Source organism: Coenobita brevimanus, chromosome 50, assembly GCF_032717465.1.
Source record: "Coenobita brevimanus isolate Jiangsu-jjx chromosome 50, ASM3271746v2, whole genome shotgun sequence".
In the NCBI taxonomy this organism is placed as follows: domain Eukaryota; kingdom Metazoa; phylum Arthropoda; class Malacostraca; order Decapoda; family Coenobitidae; genus Coenobita; species Coenobita brevimanus.
This window is the reverse complement of record NC_137003.1, coordinates 40,869,311-40,890,112: the sequence shown is the minus strand read 5'-3', so window position 1 is coordinate 40,890,112 and position 20,802 is coordinate 40,869,311. Positions and strand designations below refer to the sequence as shown.

At 42.0% G+C, this 20,802-nt stretch overlaps 1 protein-coding gene across 2 annotated transcripts in view; it reads right to left on the bottom strand.

Moving 5' to 3' along the window:
• mldr (mitochondrial ribonuclease P catalytic subunit) overlaps positions 1-20,802 on the bottom strand; it is a 72,865-nt gene that overhangs the window by 3,203 nt on the left and 48,860 nt on the right. Inside the window, exon 9 of one of the 2 annotated variants that reach the window (XM_080272380.1) lies at positions 8,536-8,653. The exons of the other annotated variant lie outside the window; for it this stretch is intronic. Coding sequence (XP_080128506.1) covers positions 8,536-8,653 — 118 coding nt within the window. The remainder of the gene's footprint in view (positions 1-8,535; positions 8,654-20,802) is intronic. 2 annotated transcript variants of the gene reach the window in all.

Sequence of the window (20,802 nt, the reverse complement as noted above, 5' to 3'; positions counted from 1 at the left end):
TCAACCACAGCACCCCTTGTGTCCATCAATGCAGTACGTGGCCAGAAGAATGCACCGAAAGTTTATCACCCTGGCGGGGTGTGAACATTCGTTCTTCAGTGTACAAAAACGCACACATTACCGCTGTACCACAGAGGATCCATATATATACTGTATATATATATATATATATATATATATATACAGTATATATATGGAAGGAAGAGAAGACGGAGGGGGGTGCAAGGAACAGAGTGGTGGACTGAAGAGGTGAGACAGGCTGTGGCACAAAAGAAGAAAGCATACAATGAATGGATGAGAAATAGGGGCGTGGAAGAAGTTGAGAGGCGAATGAGAGAGTTATATGTAGAAAGAAAGAGAGAGGTGAAAAGATTAGTAAGAGAGAGTAAAAAGAGAGTGGATGAGGAATTTGGAAGGAATTTGAGTGTAAAGTGGAGGGATTGTAAGAAAATGTTCTGGAAAGAGGTGAAAAGAGTAAGACAGGGTGGAAGTGAAGTTAGCGGGGAAGTGAAAGATAAAAATGGTAGATTACTAGTGGAGAAGGGAGAAAAAGTGAGCAGATGGAGAGAACACTTTCAGGAATTGTTGAACATACAGGATGGAAGTAATGCGAGTATAAGTGGCTGGGGAATGGCTGGGAGAAGGAGGGAGGTGAGAAGACAGGAAGAAATCAGTAGGATAAAAGTTGTGGAGGCAATGAAGAAAGTTAAATCGGGGAAAGCCCCAGGAATTGATGGAGTGTGTGGTGAAATGCTGAAGCATGGGGGAGAGATAGTAGTAGAATGGATGTCGAAGATGTGCAGATTGGCCTGGGAGGAAGGTAGAGTCCTGGAGGATTGGAAGTCAGGTATAATTATTCCCTTGTACAAAGGAAAAGGGGAAAAAGAAGTGTGTGGTAATCATAGGGGCATTTGTCTTCTTAGTATAATAGGAAAAGTGTATGGTAGGATACTTACTGACAGAGTTAGAGAAAGAACAAAGAAATTAGTTGGAGAAGAACAGGGAGGCATTAGGAAGGGAAGAGGTTGTGTAGATCAGATATTCATTCTTAGATCTTAAGTGGAAAAAATTTCTAGCGAAGGGAAAGAAGTTGTATGCGGCTTTCATGGATTTGGAGAAAGCATATGACGGTGGATAGACAAGGATTGTGGAAAGTGTTAAGAATATATGGAGTAGATGGGAAGTTGTTGAATGCTGTGAAGAGTATGTACGATGGTGCGAAGGCTGCAGTGCATGTGGATGGTGAACTAAGTGAATTTTTCTCTCTGAAAGTTGGGTTGAAACAGGGATGTGTCATGTCTCCATGGTTGTTCAATCTGTACATGGATGGGGTAATAAAAGAGGTACAAGGTAGGGTAGTGGATGTTGGAGTGGCCCTGGTGAGAGAGGATAGTGTTTGGAAACTCCCTGTACTGTTGTTTGCAGATGATACTGTGTTGTTAAGTGAAGACGAAGGGGAGCTTCAAGGCTTGGTGGATGAGTTTGGGAGAGTGTGTAACAAACGGAATTTAAAGGTGAATGTAGGGAAGAATAAAGTGATGGTCTTTGAGAGGGGTGAAGTCAGTGAATGTACAGCGAGGTTGGATGGTGAGGAATTGGAAAATGTGAGTACGTTTAAGTACTTGGGTAGTGTGATGAGTAAGGATGGAGGTTTGGAGGGTGAAGTGCTTGAAAGGGTACAGCAGGGAAGAAAGGTTGCTGGTTCTTTGAAAGCAGTGATAAGAAACAGGGAAGTGAGCATGGAAGTGAAAAAGTTACTACATGACAGTATTGTGATACCAACTCTAACGTATGGAAGTGAAGCTTGGACGTTGTTGGAAGGACACAAGTCAAGAGTGAGAGCAGTGGAAATGAGTTATTTAAGAGGAGCCTGTGGAGTCACATGGAGAGACAGGCTGACGAATGAGGATATAAAGGAGCGTTGTGGTGTGGATGTGGATGTGATAGGAAGCGTTATGAGGAACACACTGAGGTGGTTTGGCCATATGGAGAGAATGGAGGGTGAAAGACTGACGAAGAGAGAGTATGTGAGTGAGGTGGAGGGGGGAAGAGGGAGGGGGAGGCCGAGGATGAGATGGAGGGATGGGGTGGAGAGGTGTATGAGAGAGGGGGGTATGAGTTGGGAACAGGGCAGTGAAATGGCAGGGGACAGGGCGACTTGGAGGCGATTTGTTTGTGGCCACCCCAAACGGGATTGAGGCGTCTGGCAATAGATAGATAGATAGATATATATATATATATATATATACTGTATATATATATATATATATATACAGTACAGTGGGGCACCAATTTTCGCGCCTAATTGGGTCCAAAAATAATGCGCGAAAGTGGAATTAGCGAAAGTTGGGGCATTGTCTTTATGGCAAAAAGGCTAATTGGTTCCCGGTTATCCTAAAGTAACATCAGATTTTCATTTTCACTTGCAATACAGTACATCAAATCACTATTGTACATTGCATTGTGAGATACAAACAATAAAAACTGTACAGTACACATTATATGAGGAGAAACATACCACAGAGACCAGGTTGAGGTGTTTTAGCCTTGGCCTTTCCTCCCGACTTTGAATGTCCCGGCCACTTTTTATCACCACCACTGCCTCCCGGCCCTCCCCCCACACCACCAGGCTCTCCCCCCACACCACCAGGCCCTTTTCCCACACTACCAGGTATAGTAGAGGCCATTGAACCGTGAGAATCCAACACAATGGAGCTAGCACGCTCGTACACAATGGCGGGAATGGGTGGACAGAGTGTTGACATGACGTCATGCAAGATGGCGGTGGGTTGCGGGCGGGCGGTGCAGGAAATTCAAAGTTCAAAATATTGTCCCAAACCCAAAATTTGTGCGCGAAAATCGATTTTTTTCAAGCGAAAGTGGAAGTTAGGGAATATTTGGTGCATGCCGCGAAAGTGGATTCCACGAATCCTGCTGCAGCGAAAGTTGGTGCACTACTGTATATATGTATATATTGTATATACAGTAAAACCTCGATATAACGGACTTCAGTGGACCGGAATTTGTTTTTATCGGACTCGAGGAGCTACGAGACTAAATTCCTATACATCGGAAAAAGTCCGATAAAGCCAGAAGCAGTCCGGACTACCTAACCACTTCAGCTATGTTTACCACAATAAGGTGAATAAAAGACATGTTTATCAGTGTACAGTACAGTATTATTATATATATTATACCATTTGATTAATGTAGTGAAGGTATACCACAGTGCAGTACCGAAATGGTAGTCAAAACAGTTTAAAAATCATTCATGCGATCCAGACTATGTCTGATATAAAGGAAAAAGTCCGAGTTAGCAGGGGGAAGTCCGGATGTCGCTTTTATCGGAATTTCGCATTTTTCAGAATGGTTGGAGCCCCAATTAGTCCGTTATAGTGAGGTCTTACTGTATATATATATCTCTCTTCCCTCATCTCATCAGCCGTTTGTGTGTCCACTGCAGGACCGGCCTATCCCGACCAAAGTGGGGACGATAGTATCAATGTATCTCTACTAAGTGGCTTAGACTGTCTTGTAGAGATTGGATGTATGGTGAGAAGTGCTTGTAAGTGTAACTGTAGTGTTGTAGTGGATATGTGTGTGTAGTCTGTGAACCAAGTGTAAACGGCCCACGCAAGCCGACTGGGTGCATGCATACTTTATAGTATGCGACACTGGTTCAACCACAGCACCCCTTGTGTCCGCAAAAGCAGTACGTGGCCAGAAGAATGCTCCCAAAGTTTATTACCCTGGCGGGGCGAGAACCCTCATTCTTCAGTGTACGAAAAACGCACACTTTACCACAGAGGCTCCACACACATACACACATATATATATATATGTACTGACATATACATATATATATATATATATATATATATATATATATATATATATATATATATATATATAAATAGATATACTGATATATACATATATATAAACATATATATATATATACATATATATATATATATATATATATATATATATATATACATACAGGTCTCCCTCATTTTACGCTGTATCGTTTTACAATATTTCGCATTTACAATCCTTATTCTTTAGTACCAAGTGTTCATTTTACAATTGAGCTCCCTCGCATTTATGATTGGACATGTGGAAATCCCATGCTCACAGGCAGATCAGCTGAGAGTTGCGTGGCATACCCACCCAAACCTCCACCTCCACCACCTCTCATTCTCCTGATTCATGCACCCCTGCCACCCAGACCTCCACCACTCCTGCTTCCTCCCTCTCCACCTCTTGTGTTGACGAGTGATGGGCTTTGGCCCAGGATGTCTCCTAGCATCGGAGGAGACATTAAGGCACTACGTCCTTCAGCCTCGGGGGGGACCAACTAAGGGTGGATGTAGCTACAGTACAGTAGGAGGGTACATTACAGTACAGTACAGCTATATTTCATGTTGTTTTTGCTATTTCATGTCTTTATGTTTGCAAATGTACAAACCTATGAGATTCTGATGCACTACAATACATAAAACATCATCATTATTATTGCATATTAGATCACTTGTATGGGTCTTTGGTTCCTTATACATGAGTCCAGGAACGCATCCCTATTTTTCCCATTAAACCTTAATTTCGCTTTACGATATTTCGGTTTACGATTGCCTTTCTAGGAACTCATACCAATCGTAAAACAAGGGAGACCTGTATATATATATATATATATATATATATATATATACTGATATATACACATATATATATATATATATATATATATATATATATATATATATATATACAGTAGAAGTCCTATTTTTCGGCATTTATGGGACCGCCAGTTTGCAGTCCACAGTTAATCCTCTGCACTCTAAATTCTAATTTCTTAACACTGCACAACACTGTAAATTCCTGTGTGTTCTAGTGGCAAGGTATTGCAGTTTATTCACTGTTTATTCACAAAAAACAAGCACCTGTGGCTTGCACTGTTATGAGTATCTGCTCTCCATCGGAGTTAAGCTGTGACTGTTGATGTTGGTGGGGTAACAGAGTTGCCAGATCGCAACAGCCACATTACCAATCTCCTCAACTTTCATTGTCAAATATAACTTTTCATTACCAAATTAGTGAACATACTGTATATAAATGTAATGGTACAGTAGGCCTACAAGTTCTCATGCACTTACCTATAACTTATAGTAGGTTCCTTAATTACACTATGTACAATAGAAGGGGTTAATCAGAGAGAGCAAACAATCCACCATCTCCATCCTGTGTATCCTCATACATGTGAAAAATCCATTTGGTAATGCATTATTCTAATTCATTACCAAACGATTTTTTCATTACCAAATTGGCCCACACTTGGTAATGAAAAATACCAAATGGCAACCTGACAGGGGAGGGGGAGGAAGGAAGGGGTGAAGGGACCATGGTGTAACAGCTGTTTGGCGCCAGGCGGGAATTTCAAATTATGGGAGGGAAAAAAGTCAGATTTTTTTTTAATTTTTTGCAGTTTTTGGCCCATTTTGGGAATATTGGATCCCAGGAGGATTATGTCCGGTTAGTGGGGATGTTCGGATATTGGGCGTTCGGATATTAGAGGGATTACTGTATATATATATATACATATATTTACAGTAATCCCTCCACTATCCGATGTAATAGAGCCAAAGGCATGTCCGGAAAGTGGTCCTGTCAGGATAGTGGGCCACAGCCTCCTGGACTTGTACTTATGGACCCTAACTCAGACAAACACCTATACAACTCCCTCTGGACATGCATAGCACCTAATTAAGACCCAAATCACACCAATAAGGGACATAAAAGACTGAAATAAATTCAAAAGAACCATAAAATGAGGTTTTAGAGGTGAGTTTATACAATATTAAACATTCTGGGTACTTACAACAAGTCCCTGGCTCCTGGACTGGTACTTATGGACCCTAACCTACCCTTATTTTGAAAGCCACCTAAGTAACTCCCTACCGGACATGCATAGCACATATTTAAACCTATTTAAGACCCCATTCACACCAACAATGGACATAGAGCTTGAAATAAATGAAAAGGAACCAAAGAATGAGGAATTAGAAATGACTGTACCTCATCCAGGGTAATTACAGCACGTTTGTGGCTGCCTTTTGTAAGGTTTTGGCTGTGGTGAAAGTCTCTTGAAGCACGTACAGTAATCCAGTGTTGCGCTGCACTTACAGTAATTCTTTGCACTGTGAGTTATAACTGTTTAACACTGCACATTGTTAATTGCACCATGCCAGTTCCAACTGCCATTTGCACTCCACAGTTAATCCTTTGCACTCTAAATTCTAATTTCTTAACACTGCACAACATTGTAAATTCCCGTGTGGTCTAGTGGCGAGGTATTGCAGTTTATTCACTGTTTATTCACATAAAAATGAGCATGTGCAGCTCCCATTACAACATGCTACCACTCGCAATCGAAGTTAGGGTATAACTACTTGGGTGTTGGTGTGTGAGGAGGAAACAGAGTTGCCAGATTGCAATGGCCACATTACCAAACTCCTCAATTTTCATTATCAAATTTAACTTTTCATTACCAAATTAGTAATGCTAGCATTTGTTCTTCACTAATTATATATACAAGTGGAAATACATGTAATCACTCTTTGTATAATTAACAGCATGTTGGTTATTTTCACGCTATGTACGTTAGCAGATTAATCAGAGAAAGCAAACAATCCACCATCTCCATCCTGTGTATCCTCATACATGTGAAAAATCCGTTTGGTAATGCATTACTCTGATTCATTTCCAAACGAAATATTCATGACCAAATTGGCCCACATTTGGTAATGAAAAATACCAAATGGCAACCCTGACAGGGGAGGGGGGATGAAGGAAGGGGTGAGGGTCTGTGGTGTAACAGCTGTTCGGTGCCACACGGCAATTTCAATTTATGGGTGGGAAAAAATTCGGATTTTGGAGGGATTTTTTTCTTTTTTTGGCCGTTTTTGGGTTCCGAAGGTCCAGGCCCACAATGTCCGGTAAGTGGGGATGTCCGGAAAGTGGGCATCCGGATAGTACGGGGATTACTGTACATCCATCCATCCATCCATCATCCAATCTTACGTTCCCCCATGAGGAGCATAGGAGCCCGGGGCTAGGCAGTTGGTATATCTATCTATCTATCTATATAAATAGTGTATATATATATATATAAATACATTTCTATCTATCTATGTATCTATTGCCAGTCGCCTCAATCCCGTTTGGGGTGGCCACACACAAATTGCCTCCACGTTGCCCTGTCCCCCGCCATTTCACTGCCCTGCTCCCAACTCACACCCCCCTCTCTCATATACCTCTCCATCCCATCCCTCCATCTCATCCTCGGCCTCCCCCTCCCTCTTCCCCCCTCCACCTCACTCACATACACTCTCTTTGTCAGTCTTTCACCCCCTATCCTCTCCACATGGCCAAACCACCTCAGTGTGTTCCTCAATACAGTATATATATATATATATATATATATTACAGTACACTCACTATTGTCGCGATATATATTCTCGCGAAATTTCATTTCCCGATGGCAAGGAAATGTTTTTTCCTAAGAGTCTCGTGATTTTCCTACGATTTTTGCGAGCCCCTGCATCTCCTCAGTCACTTGTTTTCAACCCACCATTGAGGAGATGTTGGAAACAGAAGAACAAGTCAATGACAACAAAGTTCAGGAAGAACCCTTACCTGTCCCACCAGGTGAGCCAACATCTCGCCAAATTACAGACTTATTGACAACCTCTACTTGTTTGAAAGAGTAGATTGAGGAATGTGATGGGAGGTCAGAGATCAGGGACACCTTCCTCCCGATGGTGTATAAACTTCTGGCTAATTACAAGGACCTTTTCAACGCCAGAGTTCATGCACGTCATCGAACTCTGATAACATCATTCCTGTCCTCTCGTATTCAACAAGCACAGGGTTTGGAGAACATACGGGCTGAGGAGGACAACGGTGCTGTGGACGAGGACATTGACGACACTGGGGAGCTTGATGAGCTCCCACTGGATTTTGAGGGCTTTGATGTTGAAGCATCGGGAAGTGGTGGTGTGTGGGACTCAACAGTGGTGGCGGGGAGCAGTGAGGTGGCTGGTGGTAACTAACCACTGCTCCCAGCCTCGGAACTCATCTTCAAGCCCCATCAAGCAATTCAGCCCAGGTGTCAATGTTAGTAAATTCTTTGTTCAGTAATATATGTCCGATTAACAGTATGTAATATACAGTAGGGATATTGTGTCATTAATGGGTAGCTAAGGGGCAATGAGGTGGCTGACCCCGGGAATCAATTACCACTTATAACATGTAAAGTATTCGAACGAATTTTGCGAGTTTGACTTTCCCGCAGCAACTGCGGTACCAATTAGGCGCAAATATAGTGACTGTACTGTACATATATATATATATATATATATATATATATATATATATATATATATATATATATATATATATATACACACAACAGAGCATTTATCCCTTACCTAATAACACAGCAATACCTTAGCATATTCCAGTTCCCTTACATACCAGCAGTCTGAGATATCTGTTGGCCTCTGGGACAATCTGATGTGCTCTCTGCCAACGTCTAAAGGTAACCCTCAGTAGTGGCAGCTCCAGACGATGAACGTGATCACGTAACTGGTCACTTGAGAGAGGAAAGTGTGATAATATGTGAGCAATCAAGTACGGCATAAAACAAATGCTCTTGGAAAAAGTTTTTTTTTTTTTTTTTTATTATGGCATTGTACTTTCTACTACTTAAATCATTTTTCATCCCCTGTCATACTGGAGCATCTTCTCCTCTATATGGCACTTCTCTCATGTTTGTACTGTACGAAGATTCTCAAATTCAATAATACAGAATTAAGAGCTGTGCCTTGATATGGTACTAGTAGCTTTACATCTGCAGCTCCCGGATCATCTGAAATGTGAGTGGTCTGAATGCTGCTGAAATTCCTCTTCTCCAGCAGTTCACTATCCACCTTTTGGGGGATAAAGGAGATGAAGGATGCCTCAATAACTGAGCACTGGATCTGCCTGGCTTCATCAGGTATAAAGAAATCCCCCTTCAGCATCATCCTGTCCAGAACAGACACTGAGAAATCAAGAAAGGCTTGCAAGGAAATTTGGAAACAAAATGTACTACGGAAAATCACTGAGTAAAGAAAGAAGGAATATGAATATGGGGAGGCAATGAACACGATAGTGTGCAACACACATTTTAGGAAGAAAGAGAGTAGGTCAATTTTGTACGAGACTGGGGGAAATAGCAGTCAGAGAGATTATTTTCTGATCAGGAGGGCTGATAAGAGGTTAGTGAGGGATGTTAAAGTTATAGGAAGTGAGGAGTGTGTGCAGCAGCACAAACTATTGATTTGTGATATGGTGCTTAAAGATCGAATGATGAAAAAGAGGACTTATGTACCTAGGAGGAAAATATGGAAGCTGGAAAACCAAGTGGTGAGGGATACCTTCTATAACGAGATGAGATGAGAGTGGTGGCTGAACAGGGAGCCATGGACAGAGGTGATAACGAACAGTACAGTGCCCTCAAGAAGACCCTCTTTTGAGTTACTGATGTATGCAGTTGGACAAGAGGACCACCAAGACATAGAGCATCTTGGTGATAGGATGAGGGTGTAGAAGCTGCAGTTAAGGAGAAAGGAAGGCTTTTCCGGGAATGGAAGAAGGGTGGTAACAAGAAGGAATACTTGGCTGCCAAGCGCAGGGCTAGAAGAGAGGTATAAAGGGTGAAGCCTGATTCACAGACTTTTACTTGATAACCTAAATCATGGGGAAAGGAAAAAAATGATATTCATGGTGGCAAATCAGATGAAGAGGGATAAACGGGATACTATAGGTGAGCAGTGTGTGAAGAATGATGATGGAAGGGTAGTGGTGAACAGTGGGGATATTAAATATGCATGGAGACAGCATTATAGCCTGTTGTTGAATGAGGAGTTTGACTGGGACAGGGAAGGTTTGGAGCCAGCAGATCCAGTGTTTGGCCCTTGGCTTTTGATTGACACTGCTACTGTGAGTGAGGCAGTAGGCAGGATGAAGGTGGGGAAGGCAGCAGGAATGTCTGGGTTGACTGCCAAAATTTTGAAGGCCTCAGGAGATATACGGGTGAGGTTAGTCACTGACCTGATGAGTATGATTATATATGAGTGTGCTGTCCCAGATGATTGGATGAAGAATGTAATTGTAAATGTGTACAAAGGGAAGGGTGATGCCCTGGAAAGAAGAAATTATAAAGGTATAAAGTTTTTAGATCAGATAATGAAGGTAATGGAGAGAGTACCAGAAGGTATGATTAGAGAAAGAGTGAATATTGATGAGATGCAGTTTGGGTTTATGCCAGGCAGGGGGACTACTAATGCCGTATTCATTTTTTATAACTTCTGGAAAAATATACTGGGAAGAAAAGGGATCTGAATTTTGTTTTTGCTGATTTGGAAAGGGCCTTGACAGAGTCCCTAGAGAGGTGGTGAAGTGCGCAATGAGAAAGCTAGGGTTGGAGGAGTGGCTGGTTAGGGTGGTTATGGCCATGTATGTGGGTGCTCGCACCCAGGTAAGAGTGAATGGAAATTTGAGTGATGAGTTTTCCGTGAATGTTGGTGTGCATCAGGGGGACAGTTTTGAGTTCCATGTTGTTTATCATGGTACCTGAAGCCCACTCACACTACTTCAGAAAAGCACTCCCGTGGGAGATGTTGCATGCTGATGATTTGGTGTTGACTGCAGAGAATGAAAGGGAGGCGAAGGAAAGATTTAGGAAGTGAAGAGATCGTATGGGGCACATGGGCTTAAGAGTAAATGCAGATAAAACAAAAGTAATGATGTCTAGGGTTGGTGGCGGTGCAGTCAAAGAGGGACAGTGGCCATATGCAGTTTCCCACAAGGGTGTGGGAAGTAACTCCATCTCGTGCAGTGTTTGTGAAATGGATGCACATGAGATGTAGTGGTATTAGAGGTAGACCGCGAGATAATGTTGATTTTATGTGTGCAGCGTGTCGGGGAGAGCAGATGGAGATTGTCGGGCGTGAAAGGATTGAACTTGCTGTAAGTCTCTTGAGTGTGTGGAAGAGTTTTATTTGGGAGACATGTTATGTGCTGGAGGTGGGGCTGGAGCTTGCTCTATGGCTAGGGCGAAAAGTGGTTGGAAGAAGTTCAGGGAGCTCTTGCCTCTCCTGACACTGAGAGGACTCTCCCTATGTGCTAAGGGGTCTTTGTATGCAGCATATGTTAGGAGTGTGATGCTGTATGGTAGTGAAACCTGGGCAGTAAAGGAAGAGGATATTCACACGCTCAAACATACAGAAATGACAATGATTAGGTGGATGTGCAGCGTATCCCTGCGTGCAAGGCCTGGGGGGGCTGGGTTTACGATGGATGAGTTGAGAGGAAGGATGGGAATGGAGTGTATTGGTTTTGTGATGAGGAGAGGTAGATTGAGATGGTTTGGGTATGTGGAGAGGATAGGGGATGATAATTAGGTGCAGAAGGTGAGAAGTGCTAATATTGGGGGTGGGGTTGCGAGGGGGAGACTGAGAAAGACGGGGGATGAGGTCATTAAGTGTGACCTCAGGGTTAAGGGACTGAACAGGGAGGCTGCCATAGATTGTGCAGCATGAAGAGCCGCCAATAAGTGACCAACGAGCTTTCAAAAACAAAACAAAATGAAACGAAAGAAAACAAAACAATAAAATGCCCAAGTAAAGTCAATTAAGTTCGGCATAAAACTAAGCAAGTGGTATACCACCTAATTCACTACAATGGTATCATCATCATCATCAAAATTCTGTGTTGTCCCGTGAAGAGTCTAGGATCCAAGAGCTAGGCCAGTTGGCCCTGACATTTAAGATGAGAGTGATCAGCCTCACACATCCCTGAATGGCATTAGGTGAGCAATAAACCCTAAGCACCCCTTGGATATAAACCTACACACGCTCAATCCAGCTGGTGCACTGTAATTACCCACTAAATCACCAGGTGCCATAATTTGGTCATATGATTACCACCCAGCATAATAAGTAGTTTCCTGGTGTACAGGAAACCATTTGGCTTGTCACTCAGTGTAGAGTCACCCATGGACAGAAGGATGAGGAAGGAATGAAGGAAAAAAAGACAGAAGAGGAAGAAAGGAAAGAAGGAAGGAAGACAGGAAAGGGCAGTTACCCGAGAGTAGCACTACATCAAGTGACTGGATGGTGAGCACCCCCACTTAATGGTATATTTTGTATTCATCAATCTGACTAGCACATACTCTAATATTATTCAGCTTGGATGACAGTTTCTGAACTCGAGAAGTTAGATACAGCATTCAGTAACCTCTTCATTTCAAGAAATCTCTCAAAAGATTAATCAAATAATTTGGTGGAAGTAAAATACAACTGAGGAATGTCATCACGCTGATGGGGTTAACCTGTAAAATGCACCTTGGGGATAATATACTCTGCCCCTGGTGGAAGAAAATAAGAAATAAAATACTACTAATAATAACAATCCTACTGATTTTATGGCCAATTGACTCAGAGAATGTGGGGAAATACAAGTGTAACTTTTTTTTTACGTGGAATATTTCAGCAGCTAAAGTGTCCTGCAGCTGAAAAATTTATAGGGGAAAAAATTACAAACATATTTTTGTTCATCAAAGACCAACTGTATGGGTATAGGATAGAAGAGGGCATGCTGACATGTGGGTGTGCACATTTCCTAGTCAATAACTACTCTAGGTTAGCAAAAAAAAAAAAAAAAAAAAAAAAAAAAAAAAAAAAATCTAAAATTTCCAAGATGTATGCTGCGGTCTTCCTGGAAACACTTCAAAATGTATGTCATAGTTAATTGGTTAATTATGATAATACAATGTATACTGATAAATGGGGATATGGTATAAGTACTGATAACATACACTAGAAAACAAAATTCTTATTCTAAAACGACTGCTAAGATGTAGGGATGGGAAAGTGAATGAACAAGAGATGAATCATCATCATCATCATCATTAAAGCACAAAAAGAAAACAGCATTTGGGATGGGAGGAGATTCAGAGTTCTATACCCAGGACTACATTCTTCCAGTAGTATGTGGTGGCAACCACCACCCATTCATTTGATGCTGTGCTGCCTACTTCTTCAGGTGATTCTACACTGAGTGACAAGCCTAAAGGTTTCTTGTAACCTATGAAACCATCTACAACAGTGCATGGTAACCATGTATCCAAATAACTGGGTGAGGTAAAGCCTACAATGGAACCTCTGTTAACCAGCTCAGTCGGTAGAGAGGTGACCTGCAGTCCCACCAGACCCAGGTTCAAATCCCCGCTGGGGCAGAGAACAGTTTAAGGATTTGAATTTAGCGAAAGCAGACTTTACTTATCTACCAGAAGACCCGCCAACATGTCGTAAAAATACCCCCGCTAATACCAATACACCAGCCCTGTATGAGACAGTCCTAGCATGTATACAGTATGGATGGTGGGTGTTAGCGCCGAAGTGGTGACATGTAGAGGTGTATGGTATGTAGGAGGACTACTGGGCCTTGAAAGCAGGCTGTGAAGCCTATGCCCAGGGTCGGATTAAAAAAAAAAATAAAAAAAAAAATGGATGGACAGATACAAAATTTTATTAATATTAATAAATATTAATAAAGGGGGATAGAAGGTGAGAGGTGTTGATATTGGGGGTGGGGTTGTGAGGGGTAGACCAGAAAAGACGTGGGACGGGGTCATTGGGTGTGACCTCAGGGTTGGGGGACTGAGCGGGGAGGCTGCAATGGATTGTGCAATGTGGAGAGCCGCCATTAGGTGACCAAGGCTGACACATCCAAGCATGTTGGAGCCTTTAAAAAACGAAAACGAAAACGAAAAAGAACGAGATACAAATACAGCATCCACTCCAGAACCAAACCTACACACTCTTCTCCATGCTTCACTGGGGCGAGGTGCTGTCCATCGCAGAGGAATATCGGTTCTGCATGGGACAGCCCTGTGGATGCAATTGCTTGCCTATGGCTGACGAGTCTGCTCAGCCAACAGAACAGGGTTACTCTACTACTACTACTACTGCCAGCTACAAGTTTTGAGAGTACACTGTAGAATGCAGAAATGGATATAAAATTCTGAATCCTCTCCCATCCCTAATGCTCTCTTGTTTCTGTGCTTTTTTCAGCTCTTGTTTTGACACTTTTTCTATCCCAGTATCTTTACAATTATTTTAAGATTTTTTTTTTTAGTTAATAATTATTATAAGGAAATTAGCTACCAAACTACATGCACAATACACACTACACTTCGTATTCAAAATTCACCAAAAATGGCGTCAATTCACCCAGCCTCGGAGTCCCCAGGGGGGTGGACCATAAATGCCCCCGCCATCTGCCCCTCTCCCGGTGACGACTCGAGGAGCCTGGAACCACTGTCTGACTCTCTTCTTCTTCATTTCTGCAACATTCGCGGCCTTTCATCTAACTTTCGCTCTGTTGAGCACCACCTCTCCTCCTCTAAACCTCACCTTCTTTTTCTAACGGAGACTCAGCTGTCTGAGGCAACTGACAGCAAACCCTTTTCTGTATCCTCCTACTTTCTCTATACTCATTTCAAAGCCAAAGGTGGCTGTTGTGTATACATACGCAACGACTTATCTTGCTCTCGTGTTCCTGAACTTGATTCTTCTGAATTCTCCACACTCTGGCTTCGGCTTTCCTGTCATTCTCTGACTAAATATATCTGTGCTGTTTACTTATCCCCTAATTCTACTGACTATCAAAAATTCTTCGACTATCTTACTTCTACGATGGAACACATTCTGTCCATTTCTCCTTTCTCTGAAATCTCCATTCTTGGAGATTTCAATGTTCACCACCACCTTTGGCTCTCCTCTCCTTTCACGGATCCACCTGGTGAACAAGCCTACATCTTTTCTATCCTTAATGACCTAGAGCAGCTTGTACAGCACCCTACACGTATCCCTGACCGCCTTGGAGAGAGCTCCAACATACTTGACCTCTTCCTCACAACTAATCCTTCTGCTTACTCTGTTAATCTTTTCTCTCCGTTGGGCTCCTCCAATCACAACCTTATTACCTTAACCTGTCCTATCACTCCGGTACGGCCTGTGGACCCTCCAGGGAAACGTCGTCTGTGGCATTTTGGAGCTGCGGACTGGGAGGCCCTCAGGCAGTACTTCTTTGATTTTCCCTGGAATGATTAATGCTTCCATGGCCGTGAGCCATCTGAGTGTGCCTTGCGCATTACGGAGGTTATTCTCTCGGGCATGGAAGCATACATTCTTTTCTCATATCCTTTGACTAACGCAAGAAAGCCTTGGTTTAATCACGCTTGTTCTAATGCTGTCCGCAACAAGGAGAAGGCCTACAAAAGGTACCGGAGCCAACCCACCTTTGAATCACATAATCTTTATGTTTCTGCCCGGAATCGTGCTAAGTCTGTTCTTCGCTCTGCTAAAAATAATTTCATCCATACTAAATGCTCTCAACTCTCCAACTCGAATTCTTCCTGCTCCTTCTGGCACCTTGCCAAAAATCTTTCTAACAACTTTACCTCATCATCCTTCCCTCCTCTTTTCTACTCTGATGGTTCTGTAGCTATTTCTTCTACTGATAAAGCAGATCTCTTCGCACAGACTTTCTCCTCCAATTCCACCTTAGACGATTCCGGTGCTGTTCCTCCATCACTTCCCCCCTCTGACTTCCTCATGGCTGACATTAAAATTTCTTCAGTTGATGTATTTTCTGCCATCACTGGCCTCAGTACTAACAAGGCATATGGGCCTGATGGGGTCCCTCCTGTTGCTCTCAAGAACTGTGCTTCTGTGCTTACACCCTGCCTAGGCAAACTATTTCGCCTTTGTCTGTCAACTTGTACCTTTCCTTCTTGCTGGAAGTTTGCTCTCATTCAGCCAGTCCCAAAGAAGGGTGACCACTCCCAACCCTCCAACTATCGTCCAATTGCTTTAACGTCCTGTATTTCAAAAGTTTTCGAGTCAATTCTTAATAGAAAAATTTTAAGGCATCTTTCCTATCACAACCTTCTTTCCGATCGTCAGTATGGGTTCCGTCAGGGACGCTCCACTGGCGATCTTCTCACCTACCTTTCAGACTCCTGATCATCCTCCTTTCGGGACTTTAGCGAAAGCTTTGTCATTGCACTTGACATCTCAAAGGCTTTCGATTGAGTCTGGCATAAATCTTTAATTTCCAAACTGCCCTCCTACGGTTTCTATCCTTCTATCTGTGCCTTCATCGCTAGCTTCCTTTCTGGTTGTTCTATAGCCGCTGTTGTAGACGGCCATCGTTCTTCTCCTAGATCTATCAACAGTGGTGTTCCTCAGAGCTCTGTCCTATCACCAACTCTCTTCCTTTTATTCATCAATGATCTTCTAAGCTGTACATCTAACCCTATCCACTCATACGCTGATGACTCCACCCTTCACCTTTCCATTCGGTTCCCGCAACGCCCATCTCAACAGTTACTTCAAGAAACAAGGGATGAGGCTATGGCACACCTAATGTCTGACTTGGCTCATATCTCTGACTGGGGTAAAAATAATATGGTTGTCTTTAATGCATCTAAGACTCAGTTCTTACACCTATCAACCCGACAAAATCTTCCACAGGTATACCCACTAATGTTTAATAATATTCAGCTTAATCCTGCATCATCCTTGAACATGCTTGGGGTTTCATTTACTCGGGACTTATCTTGGAAAGATCATATTACATCTCTTGTAAAATCTGCTTCCAAGAGATTGGGTGTGCTAAGCCGACTCCGCTCTTTCTTTACCCCTGCACAATTGTTGACTCTATACAGGGGTTTTATCCGCCCCTGTGTGGAGTACAACTCTCATGTGTGGGGAGGCTCCCCACATACAGCTCTTCTCAATAGGGTGGAGTCAAAGGCTTTTCGTCTCATTAACTCTCCTCCTCTTACTGACTCCCTTCAACCTCTGTCTCTTCGCCGCACTGTTGCATCTTTATCTCTTTTCTATCGCTACTTTAATGGTCACTGCTCCTCTGAACTGTCTGCTTGCATTCCTCCACCTCTACGACGGGCGCGTAGCACCCGTCTGGCAGCAAACTCTCATCCCTTTTCTGTCCAACTCTCTAATGCAAGAGTTAACCGTTACTCCCAGTCTTTCATTTATGCAACAGGTCAGCTCTGGAACTGTCTCCCTCTGTCTGTATTTCCTGCTGCCTATGATCTCCAGTCTTTCAAACGCAGTGTGTCCAGGCATCTCAAAATGATTGGATCTTGAATTTGGCTCTCTATTGTATTTTGTTTTTCTCTTGGAGGGAACTGTTACTGCGGGCTCATGGCCTTTGGTTCCTTCTTCCTCGCATAAAAAAAAAAAAAAAAAAAAAATACACATTTACTACACTATAAAATTATTTGTAACTGTATGATAATTGCTACTGTGATTACTGATACAGTATACATGGAATGTTTACATGGAATGGGACAACATGAATTTGTGGAATCTTACATATCCTGGGAAGAGGTCTGAGTACTACAGAATGTATTTAAGCTGTAACTCACACACTTGCTCAAATGCTACTCTAAGTATGAAAACAAACATCCCAGGTTGTTAAGAAGTGTTTTAGTAAGTAACTTGCTCATGTATGTCTTTTTGTTTGGGGGTTATGAAAGAAGAAAGAAGGAAGGACTGGAGGGCAGGAAGAAAGAAAGAAAGAAAGAATGAAACTTATACTTTCGCAACTCAATTTCACGATTCCTACAAAGGTTGGTGGGCTCTGCAAGTAGCTCTGCACCTAAACAGAGGTCTTTTAGTCCGTATGCTTAAACCTGGGCTTTGAAAGTGTCCTAGTGCATGCACTACCTACCCCTTATGTACAGCATATTGAACCTGCAGAATTCCTACTTAGTAACTGCTACTGCAATAATTGATTAACCGATGGACTGCGCGCCACAGCTCAGGCTGGGTAGCATCGCGTTGCGAGTCACAGCTCAGGCTGTGCTGGCTGTGCATTACCATTACCGACTCCACCCCTACGTAAACTTACGCATGGCGCTACGCAAAGACAGAAAGAAAGAAATTTTGTCTTTTCACCAGATGATGCCCTGGATGTTTAGTTTGAAGTTTATAATAAACAAAAGCAAAAACAATTTTTTTTTTTTCACTGCTCCCGTAATAAACTTATGCATGGCCCTAGGCAAAAACGGAGAGAGAGAGATTTTTTTCTTTTCACCAGATGATGCCCTGGATGTTTATCTTCAAGTTTATAATAAACAAAAACAAAAAACAAAAACTTTTTCCTTCGTTTTTTGCACACCACGGGGTGGAATAAAAAAGGGTAATTGCACAATCCACAGGTTAAGGAAATACAGTAAACGTTCAATTACCCGGTTAAACATCTGGCCCAACATAATCTTCGGTGATGCTGGCTCGGCTCTATTAAAACAATATCCAGTGAAAATTTTGTAATATCCGGCGCAGAAACAGAATGTAACCGGCACTTCTATGCAAAATCCAGTGTTGAGGCGTATCAACTGGCTCATAAACGGTAGCCAACCAGAGCTGTATTACTGTATTACATTATTTTATCATTATTGTATTTTATGCTTAATTTTCATCTTTTACTCATGGGAAACTTTTTAAAATAGAGGGTTCAGACGGGTAATAACACAATATCCAGCTCAACGGTGAATACTGAGCCGATGGGTGGTACTATGCAACATCCAGTGTAGGGCTTGGCTGAATTACGCCAAATAACTGAGAGTTTACTGCACATGTAAATGGGAAAGTTACAACTGATGATGACCAAACAGATGAAAGGTGGAAGAGCTCTGGAACACAAACATTAGGGCAAAGATGTGTAATGAAACTTATGGGAGTGATCACATTCTGGGCTTTTCTGATAAATGCAAGTGGAATCAACATCATCTGAATGAGAGAATAATGATCAAAGGTCTATATGCCAGCTGCTGAAACAAGAAACTCTTAAGTTAAAACAACTCGTCTGCTAAGACTCATTTTTCATTCACCCATTTTCAGGCAATTAAACTCTCTAAGCACAATGATTTCTTTCACCTTAGTCTCTATCAATTTACAGACATTACAAAAAAATACATAAATAAATAAAAAGTAACAACTAGTCTCTCATCACCCCCTTCAAGTTATAGAGGACAAAGGCCATGTTACTGTAGTATACAATATTTTAGGATAGGTGACTGACCAACCTGTGTCCCTACTGGCATTACACAGAGAAGCTTTGAACCTGTGAGTAAATCAAGACCACTATCACCATTACCCAAAGTTTTTTTTTTTTTTTTTTTTTTTTTAACCCCTTAACCGCGGGGCGTCACTTTCGTGACGCTTGGGAGCAAGGGATCATACCGCGGGGCGTCGCTTTTGTGATTCTGTGTTATTTTGAATTCACCCGGGCTTCCAAGCGGGGGCTTGTATCATCTATCAGTACTGCCAATGTCCAACACTAGTCAGCACTCCTAATCTCATCTGTACTCCCATCCATTGTTGACAATTTAGCCATTTCTCCCCGTTCTTGACTCCCCTCCCTACCCCCCCTCCATTACCCTATCCTCTCGCCTGCCCGGCCGTGCTACGCTAAGTAAATCTTCCCTGGAATTTTTCACTTTCATCCATTGAAATAAGCCCTATGTCCTATTCTTATACCAAATAATATATACAAGAAAGAAATAAGGTAAGTGAGAGTGCCATACACCTGGAATTGGCTAATCATCACCTGACAACACCTCACGTGCACTCGTTCGCTAATTTTCGCTGTTTTTTTCCCCTTGAAATATGCCGTATAATCTATTTTCGTAATAAATATACATGTAAGGAGGGAAGGGAGAAGCCTAAGTGATATTTACATTCACCTGGAACTACCTAATTTATAATGTATTGTCTAGATTTCCTGCCAATCATATCAGTGCTAGACAAAGCTGTTTCAAGATATAACATTGGTAGCTCTGAATATATATCTCCTAAGTAGGCCTCTAATCTATTTTCGTAATAAATATACATGTAAGGAGGGAAGGGAGAAGCCTAAGTGATATTTACATTCACCTGGAACTACCAAATTTATAATGTATTGTCTAGATTTCCTGCCAATCATATCAGTGCTAGACTTAGCTGTTTCAAGAACTAATATTGGTAACTCTGAATAACTCCTAAAGCAGGCCTCCACGCTGGCCCTCCGTTATCAGTTTACTCTCATCTTCCAAAGCGAGAGTACGTATGTTTCTTCTTGCTGACTTCAAGGCCTTTTTTCACCCCCATGCAAATGGCCCTGTGACCTTTACCCCCTACTAAACCTCATGTGGAAAGAGGTAAAGGGCTGACAATTGATAAAAGAGTGACTACGATCTTTCTATTGAGTAAAACAGTGCAAGTGGAATTGTAAATAATGTGTAAACAGCAAGTGAAAGTAATGAATGTAAATACAGTATACGTGAAAAATGGAAAATAGTTTTATAAGTTATTTCAAGTGACAGTGCACAACACAGTGTAAATAAAATAGAAATGTAAATAACGTAAATAAAATAGAGAACGTAAATAGAAATGTAAATGAGTAGTATTATAAGAATACGAGTATATACCCTAGGAGTAATGAAAGTGAAAGTTTCACTCTAGCATGTCTGAATGCTATGAGTTATGAGAGTGAAGATGAAAGTGACATTCACTCTCAATGCCAGTATACAGGACGAGAAAGTGAATGCTACGTATTTTACTGAAAGAAATTGAATCCCTACAATGACAATAAACTAATACTACTGAAGGAAACTTATGG